Below are 21236 nucleotides of genomic sequence, written 5' to 3' on the forward strand. Positions count from 1 at the left end.
TATAGGAAAGAGAAAATACTGTGAGTCACTGAGGAGAGTAGGCCTGGAAGCAGAGGGCTCCTCCCTCAGTGAAACGCAGCAGTAGATGAGCCCACGCTGGGCGCAGATGGCTGACTTACACTTGAGTAACCTGTTTGTTTACAGTGTGCCTCCCATCATCTCATCTTGCTGTCCAAACAACAATCCTGGTGTACAAAAAGTCTCTTTGTCGCAGTTATGATGAACAGACACCAGCTTGGCAGCAGCTTTCATAAAACCCTTTAAAGAAGGTAAAATGGAATATGTGATGCTTCTGAGATTTTTCACTTTTTATAAATTGTCTCAGGGCAGCGCTGTGGAGGTCCAGCTCTGCCAGGAAAATCCCAAAGTACTGTATATACCAGTATTTGTATAAAATAATAGTAATTTAAGTATTTTTTTAAGTAAAATTTAACTCAGTATCTTTTTATAAATTCACAATGACTTTTGCACTTTTAATTATCTCTACTTCAAATGTCTAATTACTGTACAATGTAACGTTGCACCTCAGCACTATTTATCATGGTTTTTACTTGTATCTCATCTTTTACACATTTTGCTAAACTGAAAACTGGCCAAGACAAGATATCTAACAACAACAGTGTATGGAAAACATACCAGCAAGCTATTTTCTTATAGCCTTTCAACACCATTGCTTCAAAAAATACTCTTTTATAATGTTAATGTTTTTTGTGTGTAGTGCACTAGTACCAAAAACTGCAGTTCCTTGAATGACCACTTGGGTTTGGCTTTAAATGTGAATAACCCTGTTTATATATTTTTAACATGTTTACAGACCCCCCCAAAAACAAAGTTTCATCTGATCATGACAGCTGTGCATGAGTGAATATTTATATAACTCACCCACTGAAATAGAGTTAATGCTAATTTATTAATTAAGAATTTGACCACTTTTAATAACCGGTGGGTGCCTTCTCAGATCACTGGCTGTCTGGAGCCGCCATACTGAGCTACCAAGTCACTCTTTAAAAAAACTATGAAGTTATACATTTCTGTTTTCATTTAATATTATTATTATTTACCATTTGCAATGGGGCTGTTTGTAAAACCAGCTTTTTGAGATTCCTGGCAGAAAAGAACCTCCATAGCTCTCACTGGTACCTGTTCAGACACCTGGAGCTGTGGGACTTTTTTTCCTCCTCCACAGCTGATTAAATTTCACCCCTGTGTGCCTTTGGTTACTCTGAGTAATCAGTTTAGCTGCAGCACACCCTCAGTAACATATCAGGATGTTAGATCTGTGCCATGTATGCCTTTGTATTGCTACTATTTTATAATATGTTAAATTATTATCATTTATGATAAAGTCTGCCTGTTGTTTGTGTCATCCTTGTGGTGACTCACTGGTGGGTTTAGATGCATTTTGCTGCAACATGTTCCTCTTTCAGCCCCAAATATTTCAACTATTGATGTTTGTCTATTTTTGGTGTTCAAGGTCACAGTGTTGAGATGAAACGTCATGATGACGTCGACTCCCTTCCCCCCAATATACCTTTGCTGCACAAAATGTGTCTGTAGTTCTACTACATACCACTAGAGGACCCCTGTTTTAAATCCCCTCTGTGTGTGTGTGTTTTATCCTACTCCATCGCCTGCCAGGCTGCCCCCCCCCCCTCCTCTTCCTCCTCCTCCTCCTCCTCCTCCTCTGCCTGCCTTCACTCCCACCTCCTCTGCCTCCCTCCACTCACTCAAACGCTAGTAACGCCGGTAGGTTAGCTGCTGTTTGTCTGTCAGGCAGAGATACAGAGTGTTAAAAGGCTTTGATTTCCCACCGTGCAGCCACACTGAGGAGAGGGAGCGGAAACGGCTCAGTGCGGTACGTACTGTACAAAACGGGATGCGGGTTTTTTTTTTTTTTTTAAAAGTCATGTTATGAATGTGTGTCTTCATCAGAGATATGTAGCTGTTTGCCGTTAAGATCTCACCTGGGAATAACGGGAAGGTTGAGCGTCAGTGTGGAAAATGGAGATATAACGCGATATGAAGCGGTGTAATAATGGCATCAGGCTGCTGGGATGTGGTTGGATGTTCAGTGAGAGGCAGCTCATGTTTCACCCTATGCTGGGTTTACAGATGTGGAGTTAACGGTAACGTCGGGCCTGTTTCCCGTTATGAAACACGGCTAAATCATGGTCAGCGGGATGTGCAGACTGGGTTGTGGTCTCCTCGGTGGGTCCACTGACCGCGGTCATGCCGGTCCGTTCTTAGGATCTGGACCAGTCACCCAGTGGTCCCCGTTTGTATCCACTTCCTGTAAATGCATTGTTTTATTGACGGACAAAAATGAATACCACATGTTATATTTTTTTTATGAATTGTTTTCTGACATACGTGTGCAATGTCTCCTACAATAATCCATATGTGCGGTCCTTTCGGTCGCTACCACTAGGGGGCGCTAAAGCTTCAGTGCTCTGATCCTGTTAGCTTGCTTAGGCCAACCCGGAAGTTAGCATGTCAAAGTTCCCAATAACAAAAAGTACATGTGATTTTTTTTCCCACCATTTGCTTTTGGATTATTGTAGAAAATGGGCAAAAAGGAGTATGGTACTGACATGTTTTGTTCGCCAGGATAATCATCATAATACAATTTTTTATTGATAGCCTATTTGAGCCTAAATACCGTACATGCGTCAAAAGTAAAAAGCTAATGTTATGCTACAAATTACCTACAGCGTGTTTGGATAACTGTACAATTACTGCCACCAAGTTTACCACACAGTACCAATGTCCTAATAATGTTTAATTCTCCCAATCATTTGTTTTTTTAGACATGTAAAAAAATACCTTCAGTATTTACTTGTGAATTAGACAGATGAAGGGTGAACCCACTGAGTTATTTGGGAGCAAGTCTGTACAGTGATCACAGGGACCCCAGATATGGCTGTGTTTGGTAGTGAGAAATCACATTTGCCCCACTATAATAGTAATTCATAGGAATTCAAAACACTTAAATCACAGTGTTATGACTGCTGTGCTGCTATTTACACTCAACCTGAGTCTGGACATGCATGTTAAGAGAGAAGCGTGGCGATGATTTGTGTGTTTGTGTTGCTCTGTGTCACCATATCAGAACAGCCAGCTTCCGGCTCTAGTGAGGGTGTAATGATCACGTGGGCTGAGATGTTGGTTGTGGAGAGTTAACCCACGTAAACTGCACCCACCTCCTTTTTCATTGGTAGAGCAAAGGCAAGCTGCTCTGACACAGACACACACACACTCAGGCTAAAGATTAGCATAGTGTCACCTTAAGAGATATTTTAATAGCCTGCCATAGTTTTCCGTTGCAAATTTAGATATGAGAATTTTATGATCCGTTTTAATACCTGTATCTATTATTGCATTGTAAAATACATACATATTGAAAAATATAATGTCTTAAAATTGCTAAAAGCATTTGGAGTTTAGCGCAGTATACATTTAGCATTTGGGTTAAAGTGGAGACTGCTGGTTATGCTTTTCTCCTGATTTTGCCTTGTTCAACTGGCTGCTTCTTCCTGTGATGTGTCTTTGTAGGCTTTACGACACAGACTGCTGTCTCTGAATCTGGCAGCCCGTTTTTTTTCTAGTTGGATCTTTCAGTGTGAATAATTGCCAAATCGCCGATATTACTGGCACACCTAAATACATTCTGCTTCATTGCTCTAAAACAGTGGCATACATAGCGAGTTAGACTGTGTTGCCATGGCAACAATTATAAAAAGTAATTGTAGTAAAAACAGTGGCTACAGCTAGCACAAAGTGCACAATACAAAATATTACCAAAAAAAGCAGAGTACAGGAGCATTCTTTTATATCAATGTCAATGTTTATATCAATGATTTTTCAGGCATTGTCATAGTCGAGCAAAATGAAGCATGTTTCCCTCCCAAAGCCTTGAACCCCTCCAGAGCACACACATGGTAGCATTTAACTCCTGAGCACAATGTAAGTCAGACATGCAGCAATGGATGTTTTACATATTCCTTATTTTCATATTAGTGTTATGATGAGGCCAGGCTGTGTAATAATAATGCATCCTTCCACAGCCCTGTAATAATTGATGAGGTAAGCCATTCTTGGGTGTAGGGTGACATCCTGTGCTTTCCACTGGAACTGTCATACCTCACAATGTGTTTTTCTACACGTAGAAGCCTTGTAATAAATAAACTACAGCCTGCTAAAATCTCAAAAACTCCTAAATGTCATGGGTACATGTTCTCTGAATAGGAGATGTTTTGTGCAGACTATTCTCTTTGGAAACGGTAACCAGATACATCAAGATACTCAAGGAGACAGTGTTATTATTATTTCCTTATCAAAGCTCTACTGTAGGAAAGCTGAGATGGAGGTAAAACTCAGAAGATAACAGAGAAAAGCCTCAGGTGACTGGGCCACAAGGGATACCTGTGGTGTCAGTGGAGAGAGTGAACACTACACCACTCCCGCACAGAAGGGCCTTTTCTTTGTCGACTGAAAGCCAGACTCGGCCTTTAAAATTCTGCTCTACAGCAGGTGATTTACCACAATGCATGATTGTGCAGGAACTCTGTACAGAGAGTACAGGAGAAATGGATTTCCACGCTCAGATCGTAACTCTCACTCTTCTGGTTGTAAGTGGAGATTGCAAGAGAGAGAGCTTTCATAAATAGGTATTAGGTTTATAATCCTGATGCTGTAGGGAAGAGGAAATAGTTATCAGATTTATCTGTGAGACCATAAATTGCACCTCATGTTCGTGCCTGGGTCTGGATGTTCATAAATAGATGGCATCTTATAAATCATTATTTGACAAAGATGGCAGCTGTGCAGAGGCCTATGTAATCCCAGTCTTTTTATAGGTACCGTAATCAGACTTGCACAGAAATGTGAAAGTTTGCCATAACCTGTAATACTGCCTCATAGTAGCTTTGCAATACCCAGAAAGTGACAGCTCAAAGTGATGTTTTATGTAAAACGGCACAGATTGAGTTTAATATTAGATCACGCCTCAGAGAAGTACTCGATATCTGACTGAGGATTGCAAACACACACTTCAACCCTGTCTATGGCATAGAGTTTGCAGTCATGCCAGTTCATGTGAGACAGATGGACTGGTAACAACAGCCTGCTGCTGAGCTAATGAGGAGGGTCTGTGTGAATGTTTTTTTGTCTTCACCACTCCACGGTCACATGAGTCCAATGCTGCTTTGTCACAGTAGCCACTTACTTCCTTTTTATCCAAACTCTCTGTCAGCAAGACCTTTACACCCTGCCAGCGCTTGAGAACAGAGAGGCAGCTAAGGAGCTATGATGGGCAAGGTAGTCTTTTTTTTTTTTATCCTCCTTGACTGATTTGAATGAAATGAATATACAAACAATTGCTGAGGTTCTCCAGGGGTGGATTTGTTTGCAGATTTTCAGTATCTTTAGGGTTTATTTTTTATCTTTCTGTAATTCTCTTTTCATTAGGACACGGCTTAGAGCAGATTAGAAGGAACTGCAGCTTCTCTTCTGTGATTTATAGCAGTGCTGTTCCAATAGTGTCACAGTGAATATTGCAGCTAATTTTCTTAAGACTTTATGTATGTGTGAACTGAATGTGTCTGTTAGGTAATTTTCAGGTCTTTGGGTTAAAAATAGCGGCTTTGCATAGGGTTTTTAACATGACTGAATAATCATATTGATCTTAGTTACAATATAATATAATCAATTGAGTTTTCTGTTAGGATAGAAAATAATCTTAAACCACCTTTATATAGGCTGTCCCCATATTTGCTGTGTTGATTCTTTCATCTACATGATTGTTGTGTATTTAAATTGCGGTCATTATATGTGGTATGTAAAAGCATTGTGCTGGCAGTATTATTTCTAGACAGAAGCATTAAAGAAAAAAGTTTCCTGCAAGGATCTTGCAGCATATGGTTTTATATTGCTTGTTCTTGTAAGTGAAGTGGTGTTTATTGGTTCATTGTTCAAGTCGCGGTGATGAACAAGGGTCAAAAGCTGAACTGTTATCTGCCTGCGACTCGCCTCTTTAATCAAGAGCTTCAAATGGCTGTTTAAGGGGGACGGCGTAAGCTGTTAAGTTCAAGGTTCTGCATAAAACTGTGTAATCACCTTTTGTTTACTCATCAGGGCTTATCTGCGTCTGTGACACAGTCAAAATATGACCTCAGGGTGAATGTGTGAGATGTTAAACTGCTTTGATAAAGAAGTTTTTCAGTCATTTTTAATTTTGCTCCTTTTTCTAGTTAGGTAAACTGAAAACTTTGAGTCAGCCGTGGCTGTCTGCTTGAGAGAAGTGATACCAGTTAAACCACAGTTTCCTGACTTTGTTATTTTTCCCTTTGCGCTGTGAGAATAAAAGGAATTCCTTGGAGATTTGGTTGATTAGAGATGCCTCTTGCTATGGACACTGCACACTGGGGCTTGTTGTTTCCATACAGGCTCCAATTGTCAGGCTATGGCAAGGGTCAGAGAAATGCCCTGATGTAGACACAGCAGTGTGGTGTAGATGCAGTAAAGGCTGTAGGCGTGCATGGCAGGGAAGGCGGGAGATGTCAGTTTGACTAGTCTGACTAGTGATCCTCACAACATATATCTTCTTCTGTTACTAATGTAACATTAAATTATGGTATATACAGACCCTGCTCACTATGGAGCTAATGTGTGTTTGCTCAAGGGGAAGTCAGAAACAAAGAAAGTGTGCGTTAAGGTGAAAAGATGTGTGCAGTGTCAGGGCTAGAAGAAGAGAAAACAGTGGAGAGCTGAAGGTGAGCTGTGTGAAGCTCCAGGAAGCAGAGCCTCCCTCCCCCCTCCCCCCTGCACCTCTGGAGCAGCCAGTGAGGGACTCAAGTCCACATCCAAACTAAACACACCAGACTGCAGCTGTACTCATATCCACACAACGTTGGAATACTAAAGATTCACTGGTGTACATTGAAAGATGACACCAGATATCAGAAATTAGTGATATTGATTTTGTGCAACTGCACTGTATACATGTGCGCTGAAAAACCACAAGTCAGCAAAGATCTGAGTTGGAAAAGCTGTGTTTGAGAGTCGTGACTCGTGACTTAGGGAAGTGATGGGGGGAGGGAAAGGAGGGAGAAGTAGGCGTCCTGCACGCACAGAGGCAGGTTGTGATTGGTGGATGGAGGGGGTGGAGAAAAAAAAAGGGGAAATGGGAAGCATCTTCTCATACTAAGGGCATTCTGTACCAAAAAAAGAGAGCATCTTGGCCACGTCAGACATATTTTATTTGTTTTCTCTGAATTGTTGTTTAGCTTCCCCTGTAAAACCCCACTTCCACAACTATGTCAGTGATTCTGAATAAAACATGAAAACTCAAGGACACATTTGACGCACAGATGTTCACGTGGTGATAGATTTGTTTAACAGAAAGTAATTCCTTTCCTCTACAGTGACAGCCAAAGCTTCCCTTTCAGGGAGCTGTCAATAATGTTGCCTAATTATCTTTCAATATGGAAATGTTTTCAGTGTGACTGTCCTTGCTTTAGACTTTGTATGACAGTGAGGGCAGAACTGATGAGTGACATACTTAATATTTGAGAAGTCTCACAATGATTTGTCAAGGAAAAGTTGTCGCCACTGAGCTGTGAGTATTGACTGCCTTCGTTTCTATTATAAACTGAATACATTTGGGTTTCCAAGAGCTGTTTGTTCACCAGCACCCCTGTGAGCAGAGCTATGAACCTCTTCTTATTGCTACACAGCCCCTGACCCACAGGCTTACATAACCATTCAGCCTACATTTTCTTTGTACACACAAAAATACAGCATCAGCATTTTAGGAGACTATTTTAGAAAAGCTTAGTTTCTGTGGTTCAGTTCTTATTATTCACACACTCTCACACACTCACGACACGCTCAGGAACCACGTGAGGTTCAGTGTCTCCTCCAAGGACACATTAGAATTGAAGTGATGGGTGCTGAAGCCACCCAGCTCTCCACCTGAGTCATTCTGGTCATCACAACATTGAACAATGTTATTGCAGAGTTTTTTTATTTTGTGAAGGGCTGACTCATAGTTTCTCTAAGAGCTTTGGCAGAGTGACATTAACACTCACTGAGATCGGGACTGCAGAGTCATGGCTTTCTTTCACTATAGATTGAAAACAAGCAGCACCTTATCATCCTCTTTAAATATCTGTCTATGATATCTCTTATTGGTAGTTGTGGGACAAATTATGGTTTTCTTAATCTTAATCTTAATCAGTAATGGTTTCACCTCTGCTTTTGGCTTTATGATAACTTTCTTATAAATGCTGTGCAACCAGTACAATAAAAAAGGGACAACAATCAGTTGCTGCCTGTATAACTTGTTACTAAACTGATCATATTTTGCTTTTTTTCCTTTTTTACAGATACCTACTAATTTGAACTAACAATAACTGCAAGGACACGAGAGGACGAAGAATATCTACGCCACATAATCCCACGTGGACAACAGAACACTTCTGTTACAACAAAGCAAAGACGGCAACCGAGTGACCAGCTGACTGACACGTTGCACTTTGATCATTTGGGGGTTTAGATAAATGGCTGACAAACAGATCAGGTATGTGGCAACAAAGCGGAACTGCAGCTTTGTCTTTTTTTAAATCTTGTGACCTTCCATGGTTAATATTTTTGTCCTTCATTCAGTTTGCCTGCCAAATTGATCAATGGGGGGATCGCTGGCCTAATAGGAGTGACCTGTGTGTTTCCCATTGACTTGGCCAAGACTCGCCTACAAAACCAGCAAAATGGATCTCGCCTTTACACCAGCATGTACGACATTGATGCATTGTTTGACAGCCTTTATAAGTCTTCTTGTTAGGCAGCACTTTGGTAATATAGCACAACTGTTATATTTGTGTTTCAGGTCAGATTGCCTTATTAAGACCATCCGGTCAGAGGGGTATTTTGGAATGTACCGAGGTGAGGTTAAAATTTTCACTCAGTTTTATTTGAAACTAATTTGTCAGCTGTGTGAAAATGTGTCTCAGCTTCTTGGTATAAGAGCCTTTGTGCTTCATAGTGAGGTTACAGACATCAACTGTAGCCATCTGTGCGTTTGGAGAAACCTCCCACAGTAAACCACCTAATTTTATTTCCTCTGCTCTTTCCCTCTTCTTCCTGGCTGTGTGTCCTTTTTATTCTCCTAGGAGCTGCGGTGAATTTAACACTAGTCACGCCAGAGAAAGCCATCAAATTGGCTGCTAATGACTTCTTCAGACATCACCTTTCCAAGGATGGGTGAGGCATTAAAGTGCTGACAGGCGCACTGACACTCACACTCACCCCTCTCATCTGCATTGTGATTAACTGGTGTGTTTAGTAACATATAACCTGACACATTAGCTGCCAGGTAAATCTCCAACCTTCTGTCATCTCATTTCATGCTGGTTTGTTCGCTACATTATTATACATACAGAGTTTGTGTGTCAGCTGAAGGTCGGGCTAAAATCACATTACCAAGTAAAATTAGCATGCAATGGTATCACATGTCAAACATGAGTGACCATCATCTGGTGCTACGGAAAGAAGGCAGCCATTGTCCACTATAAGCATGCTGTCTGTGTAGATAACGCCTTCTGGGGCATCTATCTTCCTCTCTATGGTGACAAACATGCAGGCTGATGAATGATTGACTTGCCTGGCCCAGCTTCTCACCTTGTGAATTATTAATCCGCCCTTGCGCCTGACATGGTGATATGGACGACAAAGATTAGCATCACATCCACCGGTGTTGACAACTTCTTTTTTCATGGACTGTGGAAATAAAGTTGTCCGGCTCTCACACTGCCAGTCGACTGTGTGCTTTAATCTGATCTTGTTTTTTTATCTCTCTTTTTTCTTGCAGAAAACTTACTCTGTTGAAAGAGATGCTGGCTGGGTGCGGGGCAGGTACATGCCAGGTGAGATACTTAATTGCATCTGCCTGTTGTCATAGAACTCCAGACTTCAGCACTTGTAGTGTGTCAGATCACGCACGAGCCGTCGCCTCTGCCTCATCTGTCTCTGCCTGCAGCTACAATTAGGCGCTACCACTTTAAATGAGAGGTGGTAGTCATAGAAACACGCTTAAAGAGTTTGTCTCTAGAGGTTGTGTTATCTGAGTGTGACCCGGAATGTTGCATTTAAATGAATGATTTTTAATCACTGAAATGCTGTCCTGTTAGCAGCAGCACATACACCGACAGCTCGACTTGAGTGATCAGATAAGATGTTGTGAGAGTACTTGGCCATGTGTAAGTGAGTCAGAGGGAGATGCCTGTTGTCAATGAGGGCAAAGGCTTGAAGCCAGAGGAGTGTGATTAGATTAAGTGCAGCAGACCTTGGATTAAGATTGCTGCTGAGAACATGGCCATCTCACCCTTAATCCAGTTAACTAGTTACTACTCTGTGGATCACAGAGGAAAACATGAGTTGACATAAAGCTAATGGATGCCAGTAGATTTACACCGGATGCACGTTTTTACTGACACACTCAGTTTTAATCAGGCATAAACGCTGACTTGAAGAAAAGGTCAATGACTTGTTTAGAGTGTGTGACAGAGGACACCTTTGTTTTGTTTTTGTTGCAGGTTATTGTCACAACTCCTATGGAGATGTTGAAAATCCAGCTCCAAGACGCTGGACGAATTGGTAAGACTCAGAGATGTACCAGAGACCCAGACCCCCACTGGTCCAATGTGTCACTGGTTGGGGGTTCGTCACTTGTTTCACGGCAGTCTGTCAGCCTGAACACAACTTAACGCCACAATATATATAATATATATAATAAAGATACAAGGATTCTCTCTACTTTACTTATGTCTCTTTACTTATGTAGATGGGAGTGAGTGGAACAACAGAGCAGTCATTAGGTTAGATACCTTGAAGTAAAAATATTGATACAGTCAAACAGCCACCAGGCACTGTGGATTTAAAATAAGTATTTCTCTCTTTTGCACAAAGCTCTAATATTTATAAAAGAACAACACGTTAGCAACAAACTGTTTCCAAGCTAAACTGGAAATACAACCTCACGTATACCATAACATACAGCGCATAGAGTGGAACAGTCTTAACAATATAGCACAAACTGCACCGATAGCATTGCTAATTAACCCAACTAACACATTAGCTAGATATTATAGGTGCACACTGGATGAAGAGGAACAAATTACTGGGGCATCTGTCTCATTGAATAACAGCACAAACACTGCAGCTCACTTGTGGGTCAGCAACACACTCTACTGAGTTAACATCCACCTCCTCTCAGTCTCTGCTTCGTCCCGGCAGGTATGTGCTCATTAAGCCTCTGTGCTGCTGTTGGTGGTTACACTGGAGAAACAGCAGCCTCATGTGGTCACATTAGAGATTACAGCAGTTTTGTCCTATTTTTTTTTTTTTTTATTATGGACTCAAAATGTCTGCGAAAGGAAGTTCTTTTCCTGTGTTTCATTTTTGGCTTTTTGTGCAGCTGCTCAGAGGAAGCTGATGCCAGAGACGGTGGCAGCAGGGACTGTGGAGAAGTCCCCAACAGCCATGCAGCTCACCAGAGAGCTTCTGAGGGAAAAGGGCATTGCTGGGCTGTATAAAGGCCTTGGTGCCACATTGCTCAGGTAAAAGATCTGGCAGCAAGGGGACAGTTTTACTTACAAACTCTGACCAATTTCTCATGACGTATTTCTCATTTTGTGTAGGGATGTTCCCTTCTCCATCATCTATTTCCCCCTTTTTGCCAACCTGAATAACCTGGGAAAACAAGGTGTAGAAGGCCCTGCTCCTTTCTACGTGTCGTTTGTATCAGGCTGCGTTGCAGGGAGCACAGCGGCTGTCGCTGTGAACCCTGTTGATGGTGAGCAGTGGGACTCAGCGTGTCAGCAGTGACCAGTGCACAGATACTTGATGTTATATATTCACCTGAGCTCATTGTGTTGCAGTTATAAAGACCAGATTGCAGTCCCTGCAGCGAGGGAGCACAGAAGACACGTACAGCGGAGTGACTGACTGTATCAGGTGACCTCATTATGTCTCTACCATTAAAACAAGTGGGAGACTGTGTGCACAGTTCACCATCATGTCTACCAGGACTACTTGTATCTAATGAGGGTCTCTTTCTTTTCTTTTTCATTTTTTCTTTCACTTTTCTTTCACTTTTTCAATTTCAGGAAAATTCTGCGTAACGAAGGTCCGTCAGCCTTCCTGAAGGGAGCCTACTGTCGAGCATTGGTCATCGCACCTCTGTTTGGCATCGCTCAGGTGGTCTACTTCCTGGGTGTGGGTGAATTTATCCTCAGTTTCTTGCCTAAAAAAGACCACTAAGAAGCACCTCATTTTCTGCCTTTCCCCTCCCATAATGCATTACACAAACTAGGCGAGGATTCATCTTCATCTCATTCTGAAAGAGGCTTTTGATGGGTCAAAACACGACCGGTACATTTTGTTTTAAATGTCTTATGTTGAATGTTATATAAAAATAGTTCAGGATGGAGCCTTTGTTTGCCAAGCTGCCTATGGTGGCACACACAATTCCAGTTGGCAGGCTCAGCAAGCTCTCTGGAAAATGAAGCCACAAATATCAGTTTAACTTTTAAAGGAATATTGCTTTATCTTTTCAAAATTTTATTGTATTTATGAACATGATTGTTGTATTTTCAAAGTAGATGTACTGCCCGTGGTTGCTGCAGTTGTGCAAGCCCTACAGTACCTAATGTTTTCAAACCATAGCAGTCAATCTGAAATTATAAACTGTAACCAGTTTAAATTAAAATGAAATGCACATACTTAGAAATATTTGAGAACACTAACTGGTAGAAAAATGTCCCTCCAGGCTTAAATATCTTAAAAATTCAAATGACATAGAATTAGAGTAAAATATATACCTCTGTTTCAGACAAAGACCCAGGCAATGTGTTGATGCGATACCAGCACAACCCCTTTGATCTTTCCTGAGAAGCCGCATCCCTTCCTGTAAGTGGTTGTAATGAAATCAGCCATTCAGTTCTGAGCAGACTATGATTGCCTTGGCTTTTTAAGTCGATCAGGTTCCATCTGATGTTTACTGCTACCACAATGGTTCCACTGTTTTGTCTCCCTGAAAGATATCCCTGTTATGCACTAATAAGAACTGCATTGTTTAAAATCGACACAGAATTACAAAACCTGCAGCTACACATCTTTCTATGGGTCAAAATGTTCATATGCATGTCATACCTGTGGTCACACCACAATCAGTGATTGCATTCGTCCATTGTTGGAACACACCTGCTGTGACATCACTGATTGGATTGTGTGCCGCAGCAGCTTTCTGCTGTGTGGGTGATACAGATGGAGGCATTCGTTGTTACCACTAAAGTTGGGCTCAGACTACTACCAGGAGTTTTGTTCTGTTTTCACCTTCCTGACAAATGGAGGTGAAACCCGTCTCGAGTGTGGCTTGGCCACCATGATCAACACCTGTCACATTATCCAGTAATCCAGCATCAAAACATTATAACACTCTTTGACTGACTATAAAGAAGGGTTAAAGTAAATAACTTCTGTGGTATTTCTGTGGTAAAATGCTACATGCCCCCTTCTCTAGTGATGCCACCGTGTCCTCCTGGATTGACGTCCTAGAAAAAAGTTGCAGTGCATGTGTATGTAAAGAGAGATGTCTAAAGCCACCCCTCATTGTGTTTACAGTTAAAATTTCACCTGCCAGTTCTTGCTGAGGAATACAACGTCTGTGTTTCTCACCCGTGCGTTTTTTCTTTTTTCACCTAAAAGTATTGCAGATTTTACAGTAAGTTGTTTCAACACAGTCTCTATTTTGTTTACATGTGCCTCCTCAAGAGATCACTGGTGATTTCAGCATCATAACTCCCATAGTCTGAGCCCAGCTTAAACAGGCTAAAGTAATTTTAAGAGTTTATTACTACTTATGTTGATGACATGGTCAGACATCCCTGGCTAAAGCCTGTGAGCACAGACATCAACTACTTCATGCCCCTTGAAATACAGATTGAATTACTTTTGTTTACAGATGAGTTCATACTCGGTTTTAATTTTTTGCGAATGCAGTGGCAGGACCTACAGAGCTAATGAAAAAAAGTTCTCTCTGTGTTTTATGATTTCTACCAAACATCTCTGGTTGTTTGCTTTTGAGGTTTTGTTTGCTTTAAGCTGCTTGGGAAAGCAGCCCAGTCCTATCTTGTTAATGCATCGCAACACTGAAGCCCTGCCATTGGTTTATCTCGTTGGAGATCAAGGTGACTTTTATGTGTTTTATCCAATCACATTCCTTCCTTACTCCCACTGTTCAAACAGCTCATCGGTTGTACTGTTGCACTGTAGATACACACGATGCAACTTCTCAGTGCAATATCATTTGTGGGAGTGAGCTTTATTTATCAATATTCCATTCTATAGGCAGTATAGCACTATATATTTGTATGTTGTTTTTTTCTGTGTCAAAGTGTCCACCTTAACTGTATTGTACATATGCAGATGATATGAACTTTAGGAGTTATTGTTGATGGCTTATTTGCACACCTACCTCTCCAGCTCCCCCGCCCTGCTCTCAGTTCATATTTGTTTGGATTTTACGTTGATCCGGACATATCAAATGAAGGAACATCAATGCACCAAGTATGCAAAGGGGAACACTAGTAGGGATCTACTTAGATGTTTTATTTGGAGGTGCCATTTTGCTCAAGCTAGTGGTAAATGAGGGGTCCACCTGTTTCCTACTCTTTAATCGCCTGAGGACCAAATGAAGCGTTGTATAATGCTGACAGAGATGTAGCTAGTTTTAAGTGGCTGAGTTCTGAAAATGAAATGTACCAGTAGAGACATGAGGCCGCGATGTAAACGGTGCTTCTTTCATGAGATAGCTGCAATATAAGTGTCGACCACGGCTGTACCGACTGAACCACATGCTGATCTTTAACCTGTAAGCCATAGGTTTAGGGGGAGGGACTGCCTAGACATCAGCTGGCACCTCCAGTATGGATGGCCGATGATGAGCCACAGGAGAACGGCAAAAAAAAAACACCCATTTGTTCATGTGAGCTTTATAAATTGTTGGTGTAGTTTTTATTTTTTGTAACTTTTGGGTTCATCTCATATATGCTACTATTGTGCTCACACTGCCTATTTGTGTGTTGTTGAGATTGTTGGTATGAGTTCCTTCCCCTTAAACACCCCCCTTTCCTTAAATGTTTCCAGACTCTGTTTCTGATGAATCTTGAAAATGTTGTGGAAGTCGATTTTTCTTTATTCTACTCAGCTGTGAATTTCCACTGACACTTGTGCATTTGGTTATGTATGTGTGTGTCTGACAGTGTAGTGCTGTAGTTGATGTGTAGTTGTTAGTGTGATGCTGCAGTGTTTTATCTCTTTGATTGTTAGTCCCATGCTTTTCTTTCTTCTCTGTACATCTACTGTATCCCAGCATCCAAACGCCAGGGTTCAGGTTAACACAGAGGAACTCCTACAACACCAAATGTTATGACTTTAATGTATATACAATCAAAGAAAGCACAAAGGATTATTATTATTATTATTATTAGGCACAAGAGACACATGCACCGTTCTGTGATAACACATGCAGTGAAGTCAGATTTATTTCTGTACAGGTGTTGATTGAAATGAACTTTTTTTAGTCTTGTGAGTAAAGTCTGTAAAAATGGATCCATAGGGCTGAGACATGTCCCCTGTGTTGCCCATGAGCAGTTATCTACAGAAAAATGTATATCGCTGACATATTCTAAATAAATCAAATATAAGAATGTACCTTAGATACTATTAGATGTAATTATAATTATAGTGAAGAGTTTATTACACTTAAATCTAAAGATTTATGCTTTACACGTCCACTGAGAAATTAATGAACCAGCTCACTGATATGCAATAAGTAGAGACCACACAGACACAGTAGAAGAAAAGAAAAACACACAACACAACAACAAACACAATCTGTCAATCACAACATCACACAGTGTATGAGTATTGCAACTGGGGAGCTTGGAGGCCTTCTGGGGGTCTGAGCTTGCATCATGGCCTCTGTTCTCTTCCTCCAAGAGGAATTGTGCATTATAGCACTTTATATCAATGACCCCACCCAGACTGTCCATCGATGAAGTCTCTCTCTATGTGAGGGTGTTTATGAATATGTGTGGTGAATGACACAGCTGTCCTAGACATTGTTTACGATGCAATGGAAAAAAATACATAAAATATTGTGTTCCCTGTCACAATTTGCTGTTCAATAAACTGACTGTCCTTAACCCGCCTGATGGAGTCTTTTGTGCTGACCGTCGCACTCTTTGCTCTCAAGGTCCTGTGGTTGTCTGACTGAATATGAGAGAGGTGACACTGCATTTTTGTCTGTAATAGCGCTGTGAAAACTAAACAGTACGGGGCTATGTTTTGAAGACTACAAGGATGACACTGTGGCTCCTCGGGGCACGGTAGCAGCTGAGACTGCGGTGAGGATTTGCTGCCGTGTGGAGCCACCAGGTGTCAGTGTGGGGTTGCGGGAGAAGCAGTAGTCCTGTGTGGTGGGAGTGGGAAGTGTCAGCAGTGCTTTATATTACAGGTGTATGATAAGCTCAGCTGGTGTGCCAGTAAGTCACACGCTCCGATCGCACTCTGTTAGCTATCTCATTCTCAGTCATGCTGAGATAGAGCTTATCTACAGGCGTGGCTCTCTTACCTGTGATCTTTGTGGCTTCACAACATACTATGCTCTATTTGTATGTTTGTAACTTGCATGAAAACATATGGAAATATGTGGATTTTACCACATAGTCACGCACGTGTCGCGCACGTGCCATCCTGCACACAGGGGTTTATTCATTATTAATCCTCTGTTAACATATTCAACATTATAACATTACTTTCTTTGCTGCTTTTTTGCAGCACCCTGCAGCACAATTACATCATAGCACCTTCATATAACCCTGCACACACACACACACGCATCCCACTGTATTTCTATATGTCTCTGTCTTTGTGTCCAGATCTAATTTCACTCAAGAGTCAGATTCCATATTGAATTTTGTGCCTCTTTGAGCGACTCCTTTCATCAGACTGTCTACTCCAATGTTTACACACACAAGAGATTAGCCGAGAGCTCAGTTTACCACAATGACAAGACTTTGAAATGTAGAAATGAGCACCCAGCCACTGTTCTTATGCTCGCTCCAATCCTTTTCATGTGTCATGACTTAAGCTTCCACCGCGAACTATTATTAGCAATTTTTGCTTTCTAGAAAGAGGAGGGGAGAAGGTGGAGGAAGAGGTAGTCTTAGTTGGCTTACAGGGGGGGAGGAATGGCCGAGTAAAAGGGAGGAATCAAGAGGTGAAGACAGTAAAGAACTCATCGATAGAAGGAGCAGAGAGCTGGAGGAAGGAAGTGGATGGTGGTGATGTGTATATAGGTCACTAAATCAATAGGAATCAGGTTTTTGAAGGGGAGAGAAGGGATGTATTTATAGATACCAGTGGAGACAGATGCATCAGTGACAGGCACAATGTTGCTGGGAGCAAGGGGTGGGGTTGAGGTGTGTGTGTGTAAGAGAGAGAGAGGGAGGAACATCTGGGAATAGACTGTGGTCAAATTAGTCTACAGAGAATTCTCCTAACAAATGGTGAGAAGATTCTCAGCAGTGGACCAATAACAAGGAGTGCAGTGCAAAACAAAATATAATCAAATGGAAATCACTGCAGGATGTTTTCAGCAAATGACCTTCCCGGTTATATTGACAAATCGCAGGCAAACAGATAGTTGCAGTATTGCAAATGCTCACTACATTTGCATCTACAGTACAGCTCCACTCATATCCTATTGACTTTCTAATAGGTGATATCAGAAAACCACATGATTGAATGCAATATTAGCTTCGCAGTGAAAGGCTGCGAAGTGCAGGAAAACATTACAGGAGAACTGGATGAATAGTGTCCATTTTTAATTAGAATCCAGCTTCAGTACACAACTTCTGTTTTTACCACCACTGCATCATGCTGTAGTTTTAACAACTGTCACAGCTTATCCCATTTATTAGACAAAGCTCCATGTCTCTGACTGTACCAGCTTCAAGCAACAACGGGTTCCATCACAAATTGGAGAAAATTGAGAACAAGTAGGAAAAAAAAAATAATTGAAGAAATTGTTTTAAATTGCTTTCTAACTAGCTTTTTCCAGGACTAAGTCAAGGTCATGGACAGATTGTTCCCTCTCCTCTCACATGGCTGCCTGTGTGTGATGTAAGGCAGCCTGAATACTGAGGGGTAAAATAATCTACATCTCATTTCTGCATCTAATTTTGGGAGTATTTGCATAGCGGCCACATCCACCTTGCATCAAAAACTGGCAGAGGACGCAGCCAATTACTGCTGGAGAGCTCTTAATCTCTGCCCTGTGCCTCATAGCGTGGTCAGCACAGGACAGCATCCTGCATAACAGACCGTGGAAGGCAGGTGATCGGAGGGAGTCCAGCTTTCCTCGCATTAATTAGGCAAGCAGACATTTTCTCAGGACTTCAATCAATTAACATGTGTCACTCAAAACACAGTATGTTGTTGCTTAATATAAAATGACAGCAGCTATTCAGGCTACTTAAATATTTTGATTTCTATACTTTAATTAAAACAATCCTGTACTTTTGCATGTGTATTAATTGTGTTAAGGCTGTAATGATTATTGCTACTGATGATTAAACTGTTTTTCAATTTATTTCATTAGTAAATTAAAGAGTTATTCTTAACATAACATTTTACATGATTTAAGATCAGAATTTGCTAATGAGCTAATATTGTGCAGATCAGATTCAGCATTACTGTGCTTAAAAAACATTGTGCCATAATATATGGTGTACATGATTAATCTCCTCTAATATATCCTATAAATCCACACAACATTATAGAGCTATTTACCTTTAATTTTGTTGAGGTCCTTTAAAGCAATAAATGAACATCTATAATATAACAGTATTAATGAGCCCAGTTTACACATTTTACACACAGTTTACCTCGTAATAAAAAGAACAGTATAGTTTTTGCTGATACAGATCCTGGTTGCATTCCACCAGTGGGCTGTGAATGCACCCCTCATTACAATATGTATTTCTTTAAATGATGGATGGAAAAAATGGATGCACAAACCAAACAGGAACCAGGACTCATTCACGTGGCACCAATGCAAACAGGCTGAGCAGCAGACTTCACTTTACACAGCTGCAAAAGTCACTTTCCCCATTTTGTCCTCTGAGCCACAGCGTACGGTGGTTATTAGAGAGAGAGAGAAAGAGAGAGGGAGGGAGAGAGAGAGAGAGAGAGACAGAGAGAGAGAGAGAGAGAGAGAGAGAGAGAGGGAGTCTCAAACTGGTTAGCCTACCTATCCACTAGGAGGAGAGGAGAGGCTGTTGATGAGCAACAAAACAATAAACAGCTACTACTACAAACCACATCAGCGGAGTTCACGATACGCACCAGAGGAGTACCCCACGAATAATTGACACAAACGCCATCGTATTTGCCTCGGAGTGAAGTCACAGCCATGTATCTGAACAGGGAAGAGGACAGTAGCAAAGGTAAGATCCTGACAAGAATTGGCACTCTTTTGCGAAGAGCATCCTGACAGTTTCAAGGTGTTTCATTTCTGCTCCTCTTTGAGGTGACACGGAGAAGGTACGGGTGTACTGTCACACATCCCCCTTCACGTATTAAGAGAAACACACACACACACACACACACACACACACATCCTCTTCCTTTTGGCATGGACCGTGGATGTTGGTGAAAAGTGTGGGCTGTCATTATGTAATATCAGTGCAGTTAATTGCCTCCTAGGATCGGATGCTTATCATCAGTGCGATCCCGCATTTATTCCAATGCATCATTGTAAACCTGTTGTGGACATAGCCACTTTGTCATGCCCGTGATTTTTTTTTAGGTGTGTAGTGCATTGTTGCAATTGTTGTGCACCTACTTGAGGGCAACAAAACACAAGGTCAAAGCCTGTAGCTACCATGAAGTGCAGATGTAGGTTGATGTTTCTGGTGCGTCTGACATCCTGCAGAAATAGTAACGAAATGTGCTGCGGCTCATCGCCGACAGATCACCGTGCAGCAGCTAGAGGGGTAAAGAGGGTACAAAGGAGGAATATTTGAGTAATCTCTCCCACGTGTTTTTGAGGCGTGATTTCTTCTCTCATCGGGCGCCCTGAAACACACTCGACTTGCGTCCCCTGCTGTTACCATGAAGCATAAATAACTCTCCGAGGCTGAGAGGTAATGCTAATTACCACCTAAATCTCCAGGTTATACGAGAATAACACCTGCTGCTACCGAGGACCGGGAGAGGTGGAGGGGAGGGAGAGAGGGAGGGAGGTGAGGCAAAAAGGCAGAGTGGGAGGAGCCGTTTTTGTTCATTTCCCTGTGATGTGAGATAATGTGATCTCCACACACACACCACAAAATGATACTGTTCGGGTGTGTGTGTGTGTGTGTGTGTGTGAGCAGCAGCATCAGCATCCGTGCAGGCTTTGAAACAATGATGATGAGTGTATGAGCTCTACACATGCAGGCCTGACTCTCCCTGACGTTTGAAGGGTATTTAGAACAGTTGTGACACCTGTTCACCTGGTTTCACTATTTTAAAGGGCTCACTGAGGTCATCAATGAATCCCAGCCTGGCAATTTGTTTTTTTAGCTGGAATGTCCCACTGGGCGGACCCACCTGGGACCTTTTTTTCTGAGGAAATGTGTACAGTGATCAATGACAGTGATTTGATCTATTTGAACTCATAAAGAATCATCAGTTTGAAGTAATGTTTGTCATTATGTTCCTATTTAGTGTTGTGTGGAGCCATAGCACTGTATATTTACAATGTTTTGTTTATGCTGATGATCACTTAGCATTAGCATTAGTCCATACACACCATGCAAATAACATTGAATTATGTTAGCCCACACCTTCTTCATTCATGTACATTTCCGTTGTTTTGTTTGTTTTGCTGTGCTGCTAGTGACGTATATGAGCAAGTTGCCTGCTAAGGCATGACAAACTTAGATGCTGATCCTTACTACCCAAACATGTGCCAGCTCGTTTTGTCCCTGTGAGCATGTTTGCATAATTGACATTAAATATAGCTCCAATCACCATTTTATAGCCTCATGTGGCTGCTAATGTGACTGGCACTTTTCTGCAAAGGGAAATCTCTGGAAGATCAGACTCTACTGTGTGAGGACATTGTGGAA

The 21236-nt window shown here is 41.5% G+C and overlaps 1 protein-coding gene across 3 annotated transcripts; it reads left to right on the forward strand.

Annotated features, from left to right (window-relative positions):
* The first annotated feature begins 1703 nt into the window (after positions 1 to 1703).
* slc25a22a (solute carrier family 25 member 22a) lies at positions 1704 to 16262 on the forward strand. Of its 3 annotated transcripts, XM_028430239.1 has the most exons (12): positions 5129 to 5145; positions 5252 to 5316; positions 8385 to 8578; positions 8665 to 8790; positions 8885 to 8940; positions 9168 to 9258; positions 9866 to 9920; positions 10590 to 10650; positions 11471 to 11612; positions 11694 to 11848; positions 11934 to 12009; positions 12162 to 16262. In XM_028430239.1, the coding sequence occupies exons 3-12, from the start codon at positions 8559 to 8561 to the stop codon at positions 12313 to 12315; spliced, it is 936 nt and encodes a 311-aa protein (XP_028286040.1). In that variant the 5' UTR covers positions 5129 to 5145; positions 5252 to 5316; positions 8385 to 8558; the 3' UTR covers positions 12316 to 16262. The 3 variants fall into 3 exon arrangements, with proteins under 3 accessions (XP_028286037.1, XP_028286038.1, XP_028286040.1); XM_028430236.1 differs by lacking the exons at positions 5129 to 5145; positions 5252 to 5316 and adding an exon at positions 1704 to 1855; XM_028430237.1 differs by having other exon boundaries at positions 5085 to 5316.
* The last annotated feature ends 4974 nt before the right edge of the window (positions 16263 to 21236 follow it).

This window comes from Parambassis ranga, chromosome 19, assembly GCF_900634625.1.
Source record: "Parambassis ranga chromosome 19, fParRan2.1, whole genome shotgun sequence".
NCBI classification, from domain to species: domain Eukaryota; kingdom Metazoa; phylum Chordata; class Actinopteri; family Ambassidae; genus Parambassis; species Parambassis ranga.

Excerpts from the sequence above, each read along its gene's own strand:
- slc25a22a (XM_028430236.1), top strand. The coding sequence starts at position 8,559 with ATGGCTGACAAACAGATCAG. Across the intron at positions 10,651-11,470 it reads CCAAGACGCTGGACGAATTG|CTGCTCAGAGGAAGCTGATG; the intron begins GTAAGACTCAGA and ends CTTTTTGTGCAG. Across the intron at positions 12,010-12,161 it reads GGAGTGACTGACTGTATCAG|GAAAATTCTGCGTAACGAAG; the intron begins GTGACCTCATTA and ends TTTCAATTTCAG.